The sequence below is a fragment of the Rattus norvegicus genome, chromosome 2 (assembly GCF_036323735.1).
Source record: "Rattus norvegicus strain BN/NHsdMcwi chromosome 2, GRCr8, whole genome shotgun sequence".
Lineage (NCBI taxonomy): Eukaryota > Metazoa > Chordata > Mammalia > Rodentia > Muridae > Rattus > Rattus norvegicus.
The window spans coordinates 207323203-207345185 of NC_086020.1; the positions used below are offsets into that span (position 1 = coordinate 207323203).

At 41.0% G+C, this 21983-nt stretch overlaps 1 protein-coding gene across 2 annotated transcripts in view; it reads right to left on the reverse strand.

Annotated features, from left to right (window-relative positions):
• Slc35a3 (solute carrier family 35 member A3) overlaps positions 1-21023 on the reverse strand; it is a 39218-nt gene extending 18195 nt beyond the window's left edge. The window contains exons 1-2 of one of the 2 annotated variants that reach the window (NM_001012082.1): positions 20891-21015; positions 4445-4649 (exon numbers count right to left, since the gene is read on the reverse strand). In NM_001012082.1, coding sequence (NP_001012082.1) covers positions 4445-4631 — 187 coding nt within the window. In that variant the 5' untranslated portion in view covers positions 4632-4649; positions 20891-21015. Of the gene's footprint in view, positions 1-4444; positions 4650-20890 lie in introns of both variants that reach the window. The other variant, XM_063281941.1, reaches the window with a different exon arrangement.
• Positions 21024-21983: the final 960 nt, after the last annotated feature.

The following is a 21983-nucleotide window of genomic DNA, read 5'->3' on the forward strand; positions in this document are numbered from 1 at the left end:
TAGGCAAAGAGCCTAGGTCAGACAGTGTAGGCTCCCATATTGTTGATTTAGTCTCTGTGAGCATCTCTGGCCCACGTTACTTGATTCTGTGGGTTTTCTTGTAGTGTCCTTGAACCCTCTGGCTCCTAGAATCTTTTTTCCCTCTCTTCTACTTGATTTCCTGAAATCACCCAGTGTCCCTCAAATTATTAATCAATCAAAAAAGTATTCTTTTATAGCAGTAACTTTATGAAACTTTGTATTTTACTCATTCTCCAGTCTCTCGTGCCAATTATCAACATATTAATCATTAAAAGAATACAAAGTAGCTAGAGAGTGGCATTGCTATACAACAACTGGACTTCCAGCTCAACCTGTCTCATGTAGGATGGTCCAGATCTAAAACTTATATAGCAGCTTGGGGACACATGATCTCGGTATGGAAGAATGCTGGCTTGTTAAAGTTATATTTCACCTGCCACTAAGCTAGACACCCCAGACTGACCAGTCAGGTTTCCCCCTCTGAGAATTACCCATTTATGTTTTTTCTAATGTCTGAATGTCTCTTTCTTACTGGGCTGTAGTTCTCTGTAATTCTAGGCATTTGTTACTGCTTATGTGTATGGCTTATTTTTTCACTTGATTTGATACATTTTTTTTCTATTTAAGATGTATCTCCCAGGGCTGGAGAGATGGCTCAATGATTAAGAACACGACTGCTCTTCCAGAGGTCCTGAGTTCAATTCCAGGCAACCATATGGTGGCTCACAACCATCTGTAATGTGATCTGATGCCCTCTTCTGTGTCTGAAGACAGTGAAAGTGTACTCACATACATAAGATGTGTCTCCCGAAAAGCACTCCTGCTCCCCTAAAGCACACTGCACTTACGGCTGTTTGCTTTTAGAGTTGTTTGAGATCATTCTCAGTACCAAGGTCACACTGAGTTTTCAGTTTGTTTTGTTTTGTTGAAGTAGGTCTTACTATGTAGCCCATGGTGATCTGGAGATCACAACATAGCCTACGTTGGCCATGGACCTACAATTCTCTTACTCCATTCTCCAAAGTACTAGGCTGATAAGTGTGAGGCACCATGCTTGGCTTTTTCTTTATTCTTTTCTTCCTCTTTCCCCTCATGGAGTCTTATAATGTAGATCAGGGACGCCGCAAACTCATAATACTTCTCCCCCCAAACTCCCAAGTACTAGAGCTATAGGGATGTGCTACTTTGCTCAGCTTGGCTTTGATGAAAATGTCAACATTTCTGCCACATGAAATTGGTTTGTCCTTTTGTGACAGGACCTCACGCAGCCCAGATTAGCTTCCTGCAACACTGCCATGCAGTCAAGAGTGACCGTGAACTTCTGATCTTGCTCCTTCCATTCCTAAGCGCTAGAATCAGACATGTTTCATCAGGTCAGGCTTACACCAGCTTTTTATTTTATTTCATGTGGACGAGTATTTGCCTGCATGTTTATCTGTGAACGATCTGTGTGCCTGTATCCATGGAGGCCAGAATGCAGCATTAAATCCTCTGGAACTGGAGTTTTAGGCAGTTGTAAGCTGCCTTGTGGGTGTTGGAAACTGAACCCAGGACTTCTGTAAGAACAGTCAGTGCTCTAAATGCCTGAGCCCTCTCCTCAGCCCCTGCGACTTAGCTATTAAGTACCAACTAAACAATTTTCCCAGCCCTGGAATTCACTTTGGTATAACGTGTACAGACACTTTGTCATGCTTAAGCTAACTGAAAGCTGGATGCACCACATCTAGCCACAATGCAACTTGTTAAAAGTTTCCTGGCTCCAGTGCTACATGCAGTAGGTACTTGTAATAAATATCTAGACCTTAGCAACAAAAAGTAACCTCTCCACTTTCCTGACATTGTCATGACTTTCAGTCCTGCTGGTAGCTCATTTATAGTCATCTTTCATTGATGACACCTTCTGAGTGAATGAAGCCTCTGAATGCTGGGAACAAGCCAGGGTATTTTTTTAGTCTTTTCCTCAAGTGTATGTATATATTATCTGGTCTTATCCTTGACTTTAAGTGTATAGGTATTTCCAACTTACATGACTCAAAAGGAAGTCATTTGATTTATCACCAAATATATCTATCTTCCCTGTATCTTTTACTGCCATACCTATACAAACAACAATTTAATCTACCCTCTTTCCTGACCTTCACATATATAATGTACTAGTCAAGTCCTATCAAATGTTTACCACTATTAATGATTAGAGCATGCAAGTCAAAACCACAATAAAATACTTCTTCATCCCCAGAATGGCTATAATGAAGGATGGGCAGGGCCTGGGGTACAACTCAGAGTATAACCATTTATCTGATACATATGAGGCTGTAGATTTGAATACACACACACACACACACACACACACACACACACACACACAAGGTAACAGGAAATATGATAGACAGGAGAAAACAGGAGAAAAATGTGATGAGAAAATAGGAATTTCCTACACTACTAACAAAAATATAAAATGGAGGTTGTCAAGATGACCCAGCAGGTGGGGTAGTGGTGAAGGTGCCAGCTGCCAAGCCTGACGGTCTGAGTTCAAGCTGCAGCATCCATGTGGTAGAAGAGGACTGATTCCTACATGTAGTCCTCTGACCTTCCACACTTGCACAATGGCACCTACTCATACCTCCCTCTCACAAGAAATAAAATGCAATGAAAAATTAATACAACAAAAGAGAATGGTGGAAAGTTTGATAATTCCTTAAAAAGTAAACAAAGAGGACTTGCAAGATGTCTCACTGGGTCATGGCACTCGCAACCAGACCTGATGACCTGCATTTAAACCCTAGGACTCACATGGCACAAGAATAGAACAAATTCCCACAGGCTATCCTTTGGCCATGCCATGGTGATGTGTGGCACACCCACCACACACATATATGCAATACACTTCTTTTAAAAAGATTTATATGAAGAACAGCCAGATGACAATGACCCAGCAAGTCTGCTCTGGTGGGGGAGGGGCTGTAACACATAGCCCCACAATAATGAAAGCAGAAACTCCAACATCTACTTGTATAGCTATTGCAGATTAACCCATTTCTTCCAACATGGTTCACAGTAGCCAAGAGGTAGAAATAACCAGTGGCTACCAACATGTGATTTAAAAAAAAGTGTATATTGTATACCTTATAGTGTATAAAAAAACAAAAATCTGACACATACGCTAAAATGATTAGGCTAGTGAGACAAGCCAGGCATAAGAAAATGAACACTATATAATCCACCTTATATGAAATATCTAGAATAGGTAAATTCAGAAGTAGAATCTAAGTCAGAGAAAACTGGAAGAAAGGTGAATGAAGAGTTACTACTTAATAGTCATATAGAATTTCTGCTCATTTGTATTTAGAAAGCTTTGGAAAGGATGATAGCTGTACAATATTGTGAATGTAAAAATGCACTGACACAATAACAAAACCTCGTATATACTTGCATACACACACCTGCACACACATTATCACAACTTAAAGTCAGGTAACAATCATAGAAGGCTAAGATAGAATAATCAAGACTTTATGGCCAGCTTGAATGACATAGAAAGGCACTGTCTCAAGAAAGAAAAACAAAAATCACAATTGAATCCTCTAAAAATCTGCCTGCAGAAGGCTAAGCTGAGGCTGAAATGTGCCCCAATGGTAGAGCAAGTGCATATGCTTAGGATATGCAAAGCCCAAGGCTCAATCTCTAGACACAAGGAATAAGCACTACACAGTACATAAATTATACCCCAACGGAACCTCTAAACTGTACCAAATGAGTTATTCATTGCTGGATTAGTCAATGTGACTAGTAAAAGTCTTTAGTAAAGAATTATTATGGATTTATAACCCACTTTTCCTCAAATTAATACACTAAAATGCAACTAGGATTCATACTCGTAGCACTAACTAGCCATGGATTTTGTTACAGACTGTACATAATAGTACAGACCAATATTGGTACTAAGACAATTGTACGTGTGTGTATGTGAGTGTGTGTATGTGAGTGTGTGTGTGCATGTGTACGTGAACATATGAGTTGATGTAGGCTGTCTTTCTAAGTGGTTCTTTAGCTTATTTTAGACAAGGTTTCTCACTCAACCTCAAGCTTGTCAAGTAGGCAGACTGGTGGGCCAGCAGGCTCCTGAGGTCCTCCTATTTCCACCTTCCAGTGCTGAAATGACAAACACACACTGCCATACACAGCCATTTATGTGGGTGCTAAAAATCCAAACTCAGGTCCTCACACTTGCATAGTAACTATTTTACCAATTGGGTCATTCCCTTGAGCCCTATCTTAATAATTTTTTAAAAAATATTGGAATGTTAAGTCTAGGGAAATTAAATAACGCAAATGATCAAATGTGTAGTTACAATTCTATTTACATATATAAAAATTAAACTAATCACATAAATTAAAAGGAAAAATCACCCTAGATACCTACTACTGTCTTTGTAGACTAAAAAGATGCAGGCCATTATCTTCAAAAATTCAGCCACAACCACTGCTGTAGAAGACAGATAACGAGGTCCCTCCTCTTTTAAAGTCCTAGAATAACGCATCGTTAGAACCAGACTGGTAGTCTGAAACACCAAAATTCCCAAGGAAAGATATTTTAGGTTGGCAGACATTGTTTTCTCTTCATTTGTCTGAAAAACAAAATAAACAGGGCAAGTTAATCAAATTAAAAAATACAGACACTAATATTCAACAAGAGACAGAGGTTTCAAACAAAACAAGCATCTTCTTTCTAACTGCAACAAGAACAACAAAAAAAAGTCAACAACCACAAAACAGGCCAAAGACAGAGGCATCTGCCAGAAACTCAGGCTGAAGAAAATAGAGGAAAACTGACTTGGGTCTGAAGGATGTCTGAGGGATGCGTCAGCACTGAAATCTTGGGTATTTTTGCCAATCTCTGTATTCTATATTCAAGTGCTACAACACCACCAGTGTAGAACAACAAAACAGCCGAGGAAAATTCAGTTTCTCTAGCCAAACAAAAGACAGTTCTCCTAAAACCTTGACCATTTCAGCTGAGTACTGTATAACTGTGGGGAATGCCTTAACTATGAGCACCTGAACTAAGGAGAGTAGAGGTGGTGACCCCTTCCTCCCACAACAGGATCCACAGACAGGGACTTTGAGGTGGAGCCCTGTTGGCCATTCCTGTCACACACAAACTTACTATCAGCAAACAGAATTCCCACTCTTCCACAAGTGGCTAGGAATAAAAGAGATTTAAGTAGGAACTAGAGTTTCACAACATATGAATGTTCAAATACAACTCAAAGTGAGTATAGTCACCAAAAACAAACAAACAAACAAAAAAAACCCCCAGATATTGGTGTGATAAGAATTTCAAGGAAACAGCAATAAAAATACAACAAAAAAATTAAATTAAACTTCCCTAATAACAGCAACCACAAAGTCCTTCTAGTCCAATAAAATATTTCAACACTGTTCCAAGAGACTTTTACTACTACTACTACTACTACTACTACTACTACTACTACTACTACTACTACTACTACTACTATTACTACGACTTGGTGATGCCAGGGTGTGAGCCCACGTCTTCTCACATTCTAAGCTTGCTGTCTTTCTCTAAGCAACAGCCCAGTCCCAATAGACTCACCTTAAATGTAAAGCAGAAATATGATGAAAAGTTGACCATCTTAATAGTTTGACACTTAAAGTCCCAACTATTTGAGAAACTAATTCAGGAAGAACACTTAAGGCTAGGAGTTCAAGACCAACCTGGGCGACTTACTGAATGAAGCCTAGCCTCAAAAAGGAAGAAGGGAGAGAGTCCTTGAGGGAAGGAGAAGAGTGGGAAGGAGAAATGGGCAGGAAGGATAAAGATACCATGAGGAAACTATGAAAAAATAGGAGGGCTTACATTAATGTCTGGCAAAAAGCTTACATTACTTCTAAATTTGAAGGATATTTCATAGTAATAAAAGGATCAATACACCAGGAACCTATAGTCATTATAAATGTTTATGTGCCTTATTAAGGTATCTTCAAAGCACATAAAACAAAATGATCAGAACTAAAAGAAAAATAGTAGGCAAACCCAGTCATAACTAAAAGTATTTAACCTACTTTTGAAAAAAATATGGTAGAATGAAGGGTAAAAAAGGACTAGAGGGTTTCAGCTAACTCTAACAGGCGTGCAGACAGTCCACACAGATCATAAGCATGCTGAAGCATGGTACTCACTCTATTTCCCACCCAACGTAATGTTATATTCGTTTTGTGCCTCAGATTAATTTAGAAATACAATACAATCCCCAGAACACCCTCTAGCCATCTGTGGAGGACTGAGTAAGAATGGCCGCCTATATGAATGGTTAATTGTCAGAGAGTAGCACTATTTGAGAAGTATTAGGAGGTATGGTCTTGTTAGAGAAAGTCGTTGGGGGTGATCTTTGAGGTTTCACAAGGCCAAGCAAGGCCACGTGTCACTGTTTCTTTCTGCCTATAGATGAGGATGTAGCTTGACTACTTCTCCAGCACCATGCCTGGCTGTGTGTGTACACGCCCTCTGTATGAGGATAATGCACTAAACCTCTGAAACTGTAAGCAAGCCCCCAGTTAAATGCTTTCTCTTGTAAGAGTTGGTTGTGGTGTCTTTCTACAGCAGTGGTACAGTGACTAGGACACCTTTAGTAGAAACTAGAAGGATGACTTCTTTTTTCTTTTAGATAATACTTTTTGAGTTGCTTTGTTTTAGGATCAACCTTTTTGGCCCAGGCTCAAGTCATATGCTGACAAGCTGATTTGAAGACACATGCAAATGTGAAGGACCTAGTCAATGAAAACCTGGTGGAAAGCCTGGTGGTGGTAGCACCTTTATTCCCAGGGCTCAGGAGCAGGCAGAATTCTGAGTTTGAGGACAGTCAGGGAGGACAAAAGAGAAACCCTATTTTAAAACACACTCACACACACACACACACACACACACACACACACACACACACACACACACAGAGAGAGAGAGAGAGAGAGAGAGAGACAGAGAGACAGAGAGACAGAGACAGAGACAGAGACAGAGAGATTGATTTGGAAAGAGTAAGTTAAAGGAATTCAATAAAATACTGGGCTACTGAGCTTCCAGACCCACTAGAAAGCTAAGCACAGGGCCACCGTAAGCACAGGGCCACCGTAAGCACAGGGCCACCGTAAGCACAGGGCCACCGTAAGCACAGGGCCACCGTAAGCACAGGGCCATCGTAAGCACAGGGCCACCGTAAGCACAGGGCCATCGTAATGGACTACAGTCCGGAATTAGAACCACATATCCTGCTTTGTTCAGACAGCTATCAGTACCTGTTCCTGAGTAGCTTATAAATAACAGAATAACAGAAATGTATTTCCTACAGTTAGTTCTAGAGACTGGACGTTCCAGATAACTATGGAAGCATTGTCAGGTTCTGGTAAGGTCTGTCTTCTAGGACAGATGACTGTCTTGACATCGAACCCTCACATGGTAATGCATCAAGAGTTCTCTGGGGACTTTAACCTTGTCTACAAGGGCTCCCTTCTCATAATAAATTATCACCCAAAGGTCCTACTCCCCAGTGCCATTACAGTGGCACAGTGGTTGAATGCAAACTACTCTTTAGAGGACCTGAATTCAGTTTCTAGCACATTTTAGGAAGCTTATACCTGTAACTCCAGCTCCAGAGGAACTGATACCCTCTTCTGGAGCCTGTAGGCACACACACACACACACACACACACACACACACACACACACACACACACACACACACACAGTCAAAATCACACACAAATAAGTAAAAATCTTTTTTCTTTTTCTTTTAAATATCACCTATGGGGCAGGAGAAATGACTCAGAGGTCAAGAGCACTGGCTGCTCTTCCAGAGGTCCTGAGTTTAATTCCAAGCAAACACATGGTGGCTCATAAACATCTGTAATGAGATGGGGTGCCCTCTTCTGGCCTGCAAGCACACATGCAGGCAGAACATTGTAAACATAATAAATAAATAAATCTTTTACAATAAAATAAAGTAAAAATATCACCTATGGGTCAAAGTGTGGGCTTAGAAAATACAAATGCTATCTGGGTAAGACTGATGATCCAAGTTCAATCCTGGGAATCAAGGAATCCACTGACTCCCATCTGTAAATCTGTAAATCCCATGGCCAGATGGGAGGCAAAGAGAATCACCCAGAAGCTCACTGGCTAGCTAGGCTGGAGTAATCAGGATGGCAGAATAAATAAGAGAGATCTTGCCTTCATGCGGGAGGAGAGAATTAAATCCTGAAGTTCTCTGACTTCCACATGTATACCATAGCACACATGTACCCACAAATACACATATATACATGCATGCACACATATAAATTATATCTTAACACACTGAAACATAATTTTAAAAACAATATATGCTATATTATATAAAATTCTCCAAAAAAGGCAAAACTAATCTGTATTGATAGATATAAACTTAAGACTGATCACAGTGAAGAGTTAGGATTGAGAGCTGACTACAAAGGCACGCATAATAAGGAATTCCATTGGTGATTACAATGCAGTAATTATATGATATTGACTTATCAAAAACCACAGGACTGCAGTTAAAGTAGGCACATCTTACTGTAAGTAAATTAAACTTCAATTAAGCCCATTTTAAAACTTAATGGTCAAGGCCACACTAAATGACAGCATTCCCCACCAGGGTTTCATGTAGCTTTAGTTCAGGCTAGGGTCTCTTTGGATTAATGCCAGCCATATTCTGTTTCCATGGTTTTACTAAACTCTCTTTTCCATGGCTCCCATCTTCCACTCAAATTCTCTAAATCTGTATGAACTTTTTCTAGTATATTTCCCACAGTTAATATATTTAGAGCACTAGATAAATAACCACCCCACAACTACTACTAAAACAGTACATGGCTGAGCAGATTCAGCGATCGATAGTCCCTCCGTCAGGCTGAAGTTTACAGAAACTCAACCCCTTGTCCTTCTTTCTCTGAGACAGAGCCCTGACTGGCCTGGAACTTGGTATGTACAGTAGACTGACTTGAATTCAATAGAGATTTGCTTGCCCCTGACTCCGGAGTAATGGGATTAAAGACATGTGCTACCATGAACACATATGGTGCACAAAAATATATGTTCTCAAAACACTCATACACATAAAGTAAATATAAATATTAATTTTTAAGAGTAGGTTTCTGTGTGCTTACTCTGTGCTACCAAGATCATTAATATATCTATTTTAATAACAATGTTCCAATTTATTAGCAAATGAAAACATAAAGGTCAGTTTCTGGCCAGGCATGGTGGTTGGTGCATGCATGGAATCCCAGCACTTGGTAGTCAGCTGCGGAGATCACCACAAATTCAACAACAGCTGGTTTACATAACTGAGTCCCAGGCCACCCAGGGCTAAACAGTTAGACTCCACCTCAATAAATAAACAATAAGTTCCCAAGCCAGCATGTACTTTCACAATTTTGCTTTTCCATTACCAAACATACACACATCTGTGTATATATTTTCAATAAAGGGCTTATTAATGCTTTGGTCTCTCACTTTTAAACCACACTGATGTAAATAGCAATCATGTAGTTCCTATCTATCCAAGTCCTTTGTGTCCTAGGGCTAGGAACTGACTCTACGCTCTCTTATAGACTCCTCCCTTTCCCTTTTCTATGTACTGAGGATCAAACTCAGACCTTGACACATGCTAGGCAAGTTCTTTATCACTGAGCCCTCATCAATAAATCTTTCACTTGCTTACTAACTGCCATATTTCATCTAAATTGCTGAGTGCATCTAATATTTATAAAGTTGAGTTCATTACTTTTACATTTCTTTGAGGGAAAACATATCACAAAATTAATTGATCTATATTCCACTCATTGAGATTCAATGAGTACAGATGGCTTGATCAGAACTTACTTTTATATTTTGAACAACAGACAAAAAAACATACTTTTTCAAATTCCAAGAGATTCTCACTAATTATTTAACAGTCTTCAAAAAACAAAAACAAAACAAAAACAAAAAAACACAAAACAAAACAGAGGACTAGAGAAATAGCTAAGTGATAGGGCACTTGCCTGCTATGTTTATATGAGGCCCTGGGTTTGATCCATAGGAATGCAAAGAAAAGAAAAAATGATTTTTCAAATATATGGGAGGCCAGGCATGATGGTCCATCCTTTGATCCCAGCACTCTAGAGGCAGGCAAGCAGATCTCTCTGAGTTCAAAACTACATAGCCAACTTCAGGCCAGCCATGGCTCAGAGACCCTCTCAAACAAAACAAAACAAAACCAACAACCAAAAAACGCTACAAATACAGCAGAACCTACAGTATAAATATATTTACCTGGTAATTATGTCCTTCACTTTCATTAAAGTGGTTCCTTTAGGATCTAAAGATCCTTGTTTTATAAAGATTTGACAAGTGATTGTAAGTTATCTCAAGTGTTAAATAATAATACACTACAGGGTTGGTAGTTTACTTCAGTGGTAGAGCACCGAGCTAGCCTGCATGAAGCTGTGTGGGTTTAATGCCTGGCAATGCAAACACACATATGCATCCATCCATACATGCATGCCATAATGCATATACATCATTACTGTCCATTATTACCGATGACTACCTTTCCCCAAATTAATCAAGATTACTGTGATTAGATGTGATCATCAGTTGAATTACAGATATATATTAATTTCTGAAATACTCAAAATACCGTATGCTGCCAGACACAATGACACATGCCTCTAATCCCAGCACTTAGGAGGCAGAGGTGGGAGGATGTCTGTGCATTTAAAGACAACTTATTCTAGATATCCAGTTTAGTTTCAAGAAACTCAGAACTACATACTCTGGCCCAAAACAAAAACAAAAAGTACCATACACCAATCATGTAGATAGGCCCTTATAGACAAATCTGAAAATCTGTATGTTGCAGACTTACCTCCAATGATTTTACTAAGTCTGGTAGTTTGAATAGAAATGGCCCCCATCTATTTATCTCTTTGAATGTTTGGCCATAGAGAATGACACATTAGAAGGTGTGGCCTTGCTGGAGAAAGTGTGTCACTGTGGAAGCGGGCTTTGAGGTCTCAGTCTCCTTCTGCTGCCTGTGGTCAAGATGTAGAACTCTCAGTTCCTACTCCAGCACCATGTCTGCTCTCATGCTGTCATGCTTCTCCCCATGAGGATAAGAGACTGAATCTCTGAAACTTTAAGCCAGTCTCAATTAAATGTCTTTTATAAGAGTTGTTGTGGTGATGGTGTCTCTTCCCAGCATTAGAAACCCTAACTAAGACAGAAGTTGGTACAAGGAATAGGGTATTGCTGGGATAGGCTAGACCATGTTTTTGTTTAGAGGAATGTGGAGTTTGGAATTCTAAATAAGGAAAGCAGTGGAATGCTTTAAGTGGGGCTCAATGGGTCATACTAATAGGAAAATGCAAGAGAGTGCTGCTGACACGATTTGAACTGTGGGGCATAGCTCAAGAGGTTTCAGAGGAGAATTTTAGTATGTGGTCTAGAAAACAGAAAAGCTGAAAAACAGAAAGCTGGTAGTGATGTAAGACAATAAGGGGCCATGCTCCAGCCCCAGCAGCAGAACCTGGCTGCTTCAACCATGTGGTCCTAGCTTCAGAGTCAAGGATGGGAGCGTAGGGTTATAGACTCTACATCAGCCACTAAGGAAAGTAGCTAAGGCCTGGTATGTGGCAGGAGTGTCCCTGCATGGAGGCCTAGAGCAGCCGCTATGTGAAGCTGTAAAGGTGAAGCCTGGATTGGAAACCCCAAAATGTTGAAGATGCCAGAGCCATGGGAGAGTTACCTGCCATTATCATTATTGTTGCTGTTTAATAATAATAATAATAATAATAATAATAATAATAATAATAATAATAATAATAATTTTGGTTTTTTTTTTTTTTGAGGCAAGGTTTCTATGTAGCCCTGGCTGTCCTAGAACTCACTTATGTAGACCAGGTTGGCCTTGAACAACAGATTCAACTCCCTCTGCCTCCCAAGTGTTGGAATTAAAGGAGTGTATCACACAGGGCTTTAGTTTTGATTATATATGTGTGTTTGTGAGTAGTGGAGGTGCCCACAAGGCTGGATGTGTCAGATCTCCCTGGGGCTGGAGTTACAGGTGGTTTGTGAACTACCTAATATGGGTGCTGGGATTGAGCTCTCGTCATCTGGTCTATGTTCTCTCTATCCCGTGGTTTTGAGACAGTCTACGCTAGCATCTAACTAGCAGCAATCCACTGCTTCTGCAGTGATTATAGATATAGATGTCATTATGCTGTATGTTGATTTATTTTTAGATACACAGGAAAAACTCAATGACCCTTTAGAGAAAATAACTTGGTTTTGCTATGCTGTGGATAGAACCAAAGGCCTTGCACATACTAGTCAAGAACTCCTCCTCCAAGCCACATCCTCACCCCACACTGGTGCTTATAAAGTTCCTAGTATATTCCAAGTTAAACACCTTTTCACTGTTTCTCATTGCTCTTTTTCCTCAAGGTGTTCCATGTCTGTTTAAACAAGATGCCATCACTGGTGTAAGTTACAGCTCTGTCAAATTTTAACTTGTTCTCTCATAGATTACAGACTTTCCATTATTATAATGAAACAAAATCAAATGCTCAAATATTTTTTCAGCTATACAAATATAAAATCTATTTTATGTCAATTTGTGGGTATGATTTGCTCAGTATTCAGTGATAGGGAAAACAATGATATGGCCCAGTAAGAGAAGCTTTACCCTGCCATTGTGTGGTCACACAGCAGTAAAATGCACACACCCATTTCCTGCCTGTACTATGCAGCGCTGTCATTTCCTCCCTGTGGTCATTTCCCACCATAAAGGCAAAAGTTAAAGACATTCTCCAAAGATCAGAACATAAATAAAAGCCAGATGGTACCAAGAAACACTGGCCACTATGAAAAATTCAAAACTAGGGAGACAAAAGTTCAAAAATATAAACAAGACTTAGCTGTCCAGACTGGAATAAGCCATCAGGTTTGCAAGTCACTTAGAATGGTCAGCACTGTCGTTAGCATTGGGTACACAGTAAAAATCAAAACAATCTAAACCATCTGCTTCTGTATGCACATTGCTCTTCAGCAAGGACGATACATTCAAACAATCCAACATGCAGGAGGGGGAGGAGGGACGAAAGGAGAGAGAGAGAGAGAGAGAGAGAGAGAGAGAGAGAGAGAGAGAGAGAGAGAGAGAGAAGACATGAAAACTGTAAGGAAAAAGGAAAGCTATGTCAACTTAGAAAAGCTCCAAAGTCTTTCTGTGAGTGGTTCTGTGTTACAATCAGGTAAATACTAAGCATGCCAAGATTTAGAAGGCACATGTACGTTAAGAGATATTAACTGAAGACTGTCAGGGTTAGATGTAGGAAGGGATTTATGAGACGGCTGAGTGGGTAGTGTTTGCCACTAGGCCTGACAACCTGAGTTCAATTCCTGGAACACATTGTGGAAAGAGAGAACCAACTCCCACAAGCTGTCCAGACTTCCTTCCATATAAGTGACACAGCGTGGACCCCAGACACACTAAATAAATAAACAAGCAAACAGATGTCATTTAAGGTTGTTTACCACAGTGAGGGCGACACAGTACTGGCAGGTACTCTCCTCTCCTCGCTCTAGGTCAGCCCTTTTCCTAACTAAGTAGCAGTGGCCTCAGCCTCCATCAGACTCTTGACTGAGATGACAGAGCTCAATTAATTTCCCACCAGCTTTATTCCATGGTCTTACTCTGGAAGTAAGATGCAGACATGGCTGACTTCCTCTTTGGAAGCTCTGACTTGTCCAACCCACATCTGTGTCATGAGGGCTTCTTAGCAGATTTTTAACTAATTCCCAATACCCTCTTCTTTCCCCTTTACTTTACTTGTTGCTTTTCTAAATGCCTTATTCCATGACTCTGACTGATTCTGCTTTCCTAATTGAGCCCTAATTGGTACAGTTATTGAGACCCAAATGTGGTCTTACCTTTTACCCATAGGTAAGAGAATCATAATGACAAGAATCTGGGGTTAATTCTCCAATGTAATGGTCAAGGAGATACTGGTGTCATGTGTAGTAAACACTCTCTACATCTTCCTCAACAGTCACCTGCAATGGAGGAGGTTGTGTGATGAAGGCCTGGTTCACCACCCCCTGTATTGGCAATGGGAGTCCAGAGCTTTTGCTGGTAGCTTCTAAGTAGCTACAAAACTCAGATAAAGAATGACATCAAGGCCCTAAATTCACAGCCCAAGAACCAAACAGAATTAGAAACTTTCTACCACTGCCCTGGAACAAAACCATACTTCATTTAGCAAACTTGGCATTTCTGAGAAACAAATCCAGTCTGATCCTATGGGAGAACAAAATAAAAGGCTAATTGAATTTAAAACCTTACAGAATCTCAGGATGATATTGTGCATAATTTTACAATCTCTGTGCTCAGTACATCAAAATGCCTTAAAAATTGTACTAGGATGAGTAACCCCCAAAATACCATTCTGGCCTGTGGAACCTATGCTTGCTTTGTTACTTGGTGAAGGTTATGGATACCCTTTCTATGTTCACATGCAGGTGAAATTCAGAATCTGGAAGCTAGGAATGACAGTACATGCCTATAATCCAAACATCTGGGCAGTGGACACAGCAGGATCAGGGACAGTACAAGGTTTTCTCTGCTAAGGTGTGAATTTGAGGCCAGCCTGAGCTACATGAGACCCTGACTCAAAAATCAAACAACAACAAAAGAAATTAAGATAAGCCAAGTGTGCATACCTATATCCCTGCATTTGGCAGAGGCAGGAGGATCACCTCAAGTACAAGGCCAGCTAGGCCTATGTAGCTAATTTCAGGCCTCCCACAGATTCATAGGGAGATACCAACTCAAAAAAGAGTGGACATAAGAGAATACGTGAGGATCTAGTATACAACACAATCAACCACACTATTTGTATGTTTGTCTGTGGAGCCCTGGCTGTGCTGGAACTCACTTTGTAGATCAAGCTGACCCTGAACTTAGAGATCTGCCTGCCTCTGCCTCGAGCACAAGCCCTGCTGCCAGGAGTCCCTTTGGAGCCATCTTTACTTCTAGACCCATGTGCTCTACAGGACCAGTGTGAACTGGTATACAAGTGATTGCATGCTTTCCATGAGATCAGAGGCCAAAGATAGATTTGGCCACCCAGTGACTAGATGCACTGTGGTCTTCCTTTAGGTAGCAGGCTATACACAGAAGCTCTCTTCTTGGTTGCAGTAATACAACATTTTATTTATTTTTCCACATTAAAAAAAAGTAAAAAATGCCAGGCAGTCATGGCATGTGTCTTTAATCCCAGCAGAAGCAGGCAGATCTGTCTGAGTTTAAGGCCAGCCTGGTCTACAAAGTAAGTTTCAGGACAGGCAGTGTTTCACAAATGACTACACAGATAGTCAGGGCTACACAGAGAAACCCTGTCTCAAAGAAGTGGGGGGAAAAAGACAGATAAAAGGGCTGGAGAGATAGCTCAGCACTGACTGCTCTTCCAGAGGTCTTAATTCCCAGCAACCACATGGTGGCTCACAACCATCTGTAATGGGATCAGATGCCCTCTTCTGGTGTGTTTGAAGAGGGCAACAGTGTATTGACATAAATAAAATAAATCTTTTTTAAAAAAGAGTCCTACAGCAGCATTTTTTCCTCTACTTCCCCAAGTTATACACTTGGGGTCAGTTTACAAATTCTAAAACAAGGGTGAACTCCTTAGCTTCTATTTCCCAGCTGGATGGCTCTGGTAGTTTCATTAGCACCAGAGAAATGTACCTGGTTCTCCCTTACTGTGAGGAAGAGAGAATCTCCACAGAGAGCAGTAAAGACGGTGTGAAGTCCAGATACTACAATGAAAGGGTTATTTTGTTTTGAGTAAAAATGTACTTTACTTTACTTTATTTTATTTATGTGTATACTTGAAATGCACCATGTGACCGCAGAAATGTGGAGGTCAGAAGAGGTGTCAGATCCCCTGTAACCCCGTAACTCAAATTACAGTTTTGAGCTGTTATGTGGGTGGTGGAAACCAAAACCGAACCCTCCATAAAAGCAGCATGTGCTCTCAAGCACTGAGCCTTCTTCCCAGCCAAATCAATAAGTCTTTATCAAAGTGCCATTGAGAGAGCCCCACAATTTAGTTGTACAATCTAAGAAATGAAAAGACAGCTGAAGAGTTGTCAGGGTTGAAGATCACACCTGTCCCCAGATTTCTTGCCCACCCACCCAGTATATGTACACACTTCTGTCATGCTACGCATTTAATAAAGTCTGCCCAGACAGAGAAGCCTTGGAATCCACAGAAAACACACTTCTCTGCCTACAGCTTTCCTTGGAGTTTGCTGGGAGTAAGTCTCAGGAGTAGCACTCCTCCAATGCATACAAATGATAACCATGTAAAATGATGGCTATATTGAGGAAACTATCTGATATACATAAAATCATTACACTGTATACCTTGTATATACAATTTCTACTTGTTAATATACTTCAATAAAACAAAAATGCATTTTAGATGAAGAAAATAGCTGCACAGATAATGCAGACAAAACGACCTCCCCCACTACACAGATAATCTTCCAGTCTCTGAAGCTTAGAAACATTATAATCTGATGTGCTTAAACTCAGTAAAATATAAATTACATTAATTATGCTTGGCCAAGTCCTTCATCACACTGCTTGCTAACTTATATAGACAGGCTCAGACTGTTCCCACCCTAACTTAACCTCCATAAGCAGGTATCTTAAGAAAATATACATTTAATCACATTCTTTCCTTGTCTGTAAAATTCAACTGACACCTTTACCAAATAGAGGATACACAGCCCTTCATAGTGAGACTCTAAGCTAAATTTCCGGTCATAAACTACAGCCTATCTCAAATCATTCATTGTTTCGTGTAATTTTTTTTGAACAAATATTTGTCTCTTAAAGAAAAAAAAAAAAAAAACTCTTTCCTGGAAGGCTCAGGAAACATGACTTAAGAGAGGACAGTATTCTGAGTCCTGTAAGATTGTTCTGGGACTTGCTGCATGCTGGGTATGTGTGCTAACACTAAACTATCCTGCAGTCTTCTAGCAACTTACCCCTCCCCCTACCCTCTATGCTTATCTTTGTAAGAGCACACCATGACCAAAGACTTGAAGACACGTTAATCAGTTTCTCTAGTTGATATCCCAAAACTGTTTACCAGCCATACAGAAGATATCATCTCAAAGGACCAAACAAACGAATCATGACTAAGATAAGCAACTGTGGTATATCCTAGGTTAGGCAACACAGTAGAGATTTTCTTCTTTTCAATGTTGTATTTCCCTGTATTGCCTCACCAGCAGGACCTGTCAGATTAAGCACTTGCTCTGTGTAGGATTTGCAAAAGGCTTGACAATAGATAGAATCCACAGCATTTAAATCCTCCAGAAAGAATGATCTCTTTGAGAACTAAGTCTTTCTCAAGGGATCTAGAGCTTTCGGGGTTCAGGGTGGTATACCTTTGGACAAGTCTTTCTGTACACAGAAGACAGACAAGGGACAAAACTTGTCCTCACTTAACAGTTTCTAAAAACTACAACTTCATAAATTAAGAATCTTGATCACCTATGATATGTCAGGTTTCTTGCTAGTCATTACATACAGATTTTCTCATTTAAATATGATTTAATTTGAAAAGAAGTTATCACTTCTTTTGCAGTTTAAGATTCTGGAGTTGGAGAGAGGGCTCAGCAACTAGGACAGTGGCTGATCTTGCAGGGGACCCAAGCTCAATTCCTAGACCCACATGCAACTCAAGTCTATCAGTAACTCTAGTTCCAAGGTATCTGATATCCTCTTTTGGTCCCTGAGGGTACTGTATGCTTGTGCTGCACAGGCACTCGCATGCCAGCAAAACACTCGGCCACATAAAACACTAAAATAAAAATAAAATAATAATACTAACTTCGGTTCCGGGGGCTCTGATGCCCTTTTCTGACCTCTGCATACAAATGGTGCAGATATAAATACAAAACACCCATGCATGTAAAATAAAAACACTCACTGAGCCAGCTCACTGACTCCTGAAAATATATCTTATCTAACTTTTGAGGCGGGGGAGGGGGGGGAGGGGAACAGAGTATAAAGTCGTATGTGACTCTTTCTTTGTGGAATGAAGTTGTTTCTAAGCATTTTATCTGATGTAACCTAATGCTTCAACTTTAGATTAACTCTAATTTCTACAATGTTGCCTAACTTAGGATATAGTCACATACCTTAATTTTTCTATTATTATTGTTATTGTTATTGTTGTTGGTTTGGTTTGGTTTCATTTGATGGTATCTTCAATATAGTTGATAAACAGTTCTGGGCAGAAAACTGGAGAAGCTGATTCATGCTCTAGCTTCAAAAATCACTGCCTTGAATACCAATGACAAAACACATTTTAAAAATATCTAACAGGACTGGAAAAATGGCTGGGTTTTAAGAGCATGGTTGCTCTTGCAGAGGACCAGAGTTCAATTCCTAGCATTGGTATACAACTGACATCAGCCTACAGACACCTATCTGTAACTCCAGCTCCTAAGAATCCAGAACCTTCTTCAGGCCTGAGAGCACTGTATGCACATGGTACACATACATACATGCAGGCAAAACACATAGAAAATAAGCTTTATAAGAGATTTTTTAACTAAAATAAAATTTAGTGCACACATATATAAACATAGCAGGCACAGTGACAGAAGCCTATAACCCTCATGAAGATATAACTCTGCACACATCCCGACAAGTCTCAACAACAACAAAAAACAAAAACAAAAAGAAGGAAAAGAAAGAATACACACGCAGTATAATATTCTTTCATTAATGGAGACAACTAAGCCAAATAGCCTTAACATAAACTTGCTGTTTTTAAAACTGAAATCTACTACCAATGCACATTAATATGAACTTCGGGGGGTGGGGCAAATTATTTAGCATCAAACAGGAACTCAAAAATTTTTTAAGAAAAGAAGCTCCTAATTACTGAATTATAATCATCATACTAGTTGGTCCTATTACTGAATCATAAAATGCTGCTTTTAACTGAGAAGTTATTTCCATTGAGTCTCTCACCTCTCCACATTCATTTGGGATATTAACCTCCTTAAAGGGCACATGCTTGAGTACATATATCCATGTCAAACTCAAGTGACATAAGACCAAGAGCAAATGAATTGACCTGTGTGACCTTCAGTAGTCATCTAAATGAAACTAATGATGTTTGTCCACTTCAGAGATAATTAAGATCCAATGGAAGACTGCCACAAGTTACAGGCTATCCTGGACTACTACTAAGTTCCAGGCTAGCCTGGAGGACTATGATGAGAAACCCTATCTCAAGTTAAGCAAATAAATATAAATAAAAATCCCATGGTTACCTAAAAAACATTTCAATATGTTCGATAAAGTAACTTTTTAAAAAAAGAATGAAAGAATTACATTACTTTGTATTGTGGAGTGGTTTAAATTTTGAAGAATTTTTAATGGCTGCCTAAATTATTTAAAATTTATTCTTAGTTAGGGGCATTTCTCAGTATCGAAGCACTTACCTAGCATTTAGTTATGCCCAATGCTCCATCCCCAGAACCACTAAATAAGTAAACAGCCGCTGAGTATTTATGAGAGAACTGCCAGAGAATGGCATTACATCTCGGACTTTAAAAAAAAAAAAAAAAAGATCACAAAGAACTAAAGTTACAGTGACTGAGTGCTCCATCAATATTCCCACAGGGTTCACTTCCCAGCACAGCCGCACACAGTGAAGTGGGGGCGGGAGTGGAAGGGATTGGGGTGGGGGGGTAGATGAAGAGAACCAGGAGATTGGGAGACAGAGAAGAGAGGGGCTCCTGTGCATGTGCACACTATCAGGCCAGAAGAGGTTGCAAGGTAGAGCGACTTAAAAGCATCAAGTTCCATTTGGAAGTTAATGGTAGGATGCATCTGGAAGCGGCCAGAAACTAGGGGCAGATACAGTAGGAAAAAAATTTAAAGGGGGTTAAGTTAGAAACGTAAACGTAGAAGTCATTCATTTGAAAGCAAATAACTTGAATTATTAAGGTGGAATTAAGATGTGAGAAACAACCAAACATTACCTGTAACTACCAAAGATAGATGCATTAAAGACTCAACTCTGGTGCCATCTTCAAATATCGTGTTTAATAGAATATAATAAAGGGCATGGTCCTCAAAGGAAAGACAATTTAAGTGCCTTGCTACAGTTAAGGCCCGTTACTTCATTTAATATCCCTCAATTAATTTGAACTAGCAGAAACTTGAGTTAGCTTAAATAAAATGTTCCCTGAGCTCCTCCACTCTTCAGTACTTAGAACCCCTACAACCTCTCGCCACACACACTGATGGGAACCTCACATGGTTTTAGACAACCTCGGTCTAGCCTTACCACCGGCTCCCTTTCCATCTCTTGAAGTCCTTGCAGCTTCTTGAGCACACAGTCCTCACCGAGCAGACTCGTCCCTATCCCAGGGTCACAGGTTGGGCCAGAGCTCCAGAGAAGACCACGAAAGGACTGGCCGCCAGCCTGGTCCCCAAGGCACTTGGCCCGCCAGTCTGGAGCTCGCAGGCACACTGACACACCCCTCCTCTCAGGACCTTTTCCTCCTCCACCCAGAACGTTCCAGCACGTCCAAGCCAGAGGTACAAGGCGCCCATTCATCTGCTCCCTCTGAACTAGTGCTGCAGCCCTCTGCTGCGGTCCCGGTGGCCCAGGCACCTTGTACCTCAACCGCCCCACGCCATCCCAGCCCCGGCCTCGGCGTCTCGCCAGCGCCTGGTCAGTGCCCTCCGCTCACCCGCCGTGCGGCTCGGCCAGCTGCCCGCACTGGAGCTCCAGGCTCCGCGACGCCGGGCGACCCAGGCTGCTGAGCCCGCCGGCTCCGCCGCGCCCGCTGACCCGCAGCGCTGCCGGCTCCCGCGGGCTCTGTCTCCCGGACCGCCTCTCTGAGGCCCAGGCGTTTCCGGGTTCCCGCGGTCCGGTCCGCCAAAGGATCCGGCTTCCGCCTCGGCCCCGGCAAACGCCGTTCCCTGTTCGGCTCCGGTGGCCCCAGCTTCACGCTTGCCGGCCGCGTCTCTGAGGCGACCCCAATGGGGCTGTTCCTCGCGCAGCTCCCGTGACGGTCTCACGGTCGCCCGAGAGTGTGGTGGGAAGGTGTCTCTCACCCCCCAATCCTGCAGCAGAAAGTGGCAGGATGAACCGTCACTTAAGGAAGGGCAAAGTCCTTTGGGCCAAAGAACTCTTGATAGAGAACCCGGAGGCGGATCTTGGCTCCTGAAAATGACCACCGATGAGTTGAAAACAAGATTATCCCTGGTGCAGGTTACCAACCTTAGTCTAGGAGCCAGCTGGTTCAGTTAGGAATGACCCCTGCCCCCACCCTGATAAAGTGTCAGGAACGCAAAATGGGCTTAGTGTCACTAAACAGGGGAAAGGTGCAGAGAGAAGGAGAGTGATTAACCTCTTCCTGTCTGCAAGGATCTCATGCATATTACATTTCAGTCTAATAATGTATTCGAAAAGCTCCCAACCACTGTAGTCATTGCTGGCTGTGGACAGACTGAAATGTAATATTCTGGACCGGTTTGATCATCGGATACTGCAGATTTATTATCCCGTCCCTGTGAACACAATGGCCCTAGAATTAAGCTTATGCTTCTTCGTGTTGCAAATGACTAAACCATGCCTTAGGGAAGCATCGTTAGAAAAACAACAGAGAAAAATAAAATTAGATGACTTAGCAATTGATGCCTTGCTTTAAATTTTTGTGTAATCCGGGCTTCAGAAAACTTCTGGATGATGGCATGTAAATTAGATCTTGATATTTGCTAGGGACCCCCAAAGATTCATCATGCCATAAAAGTTTGGTTGACAGCTAATGGGCTTTGGTG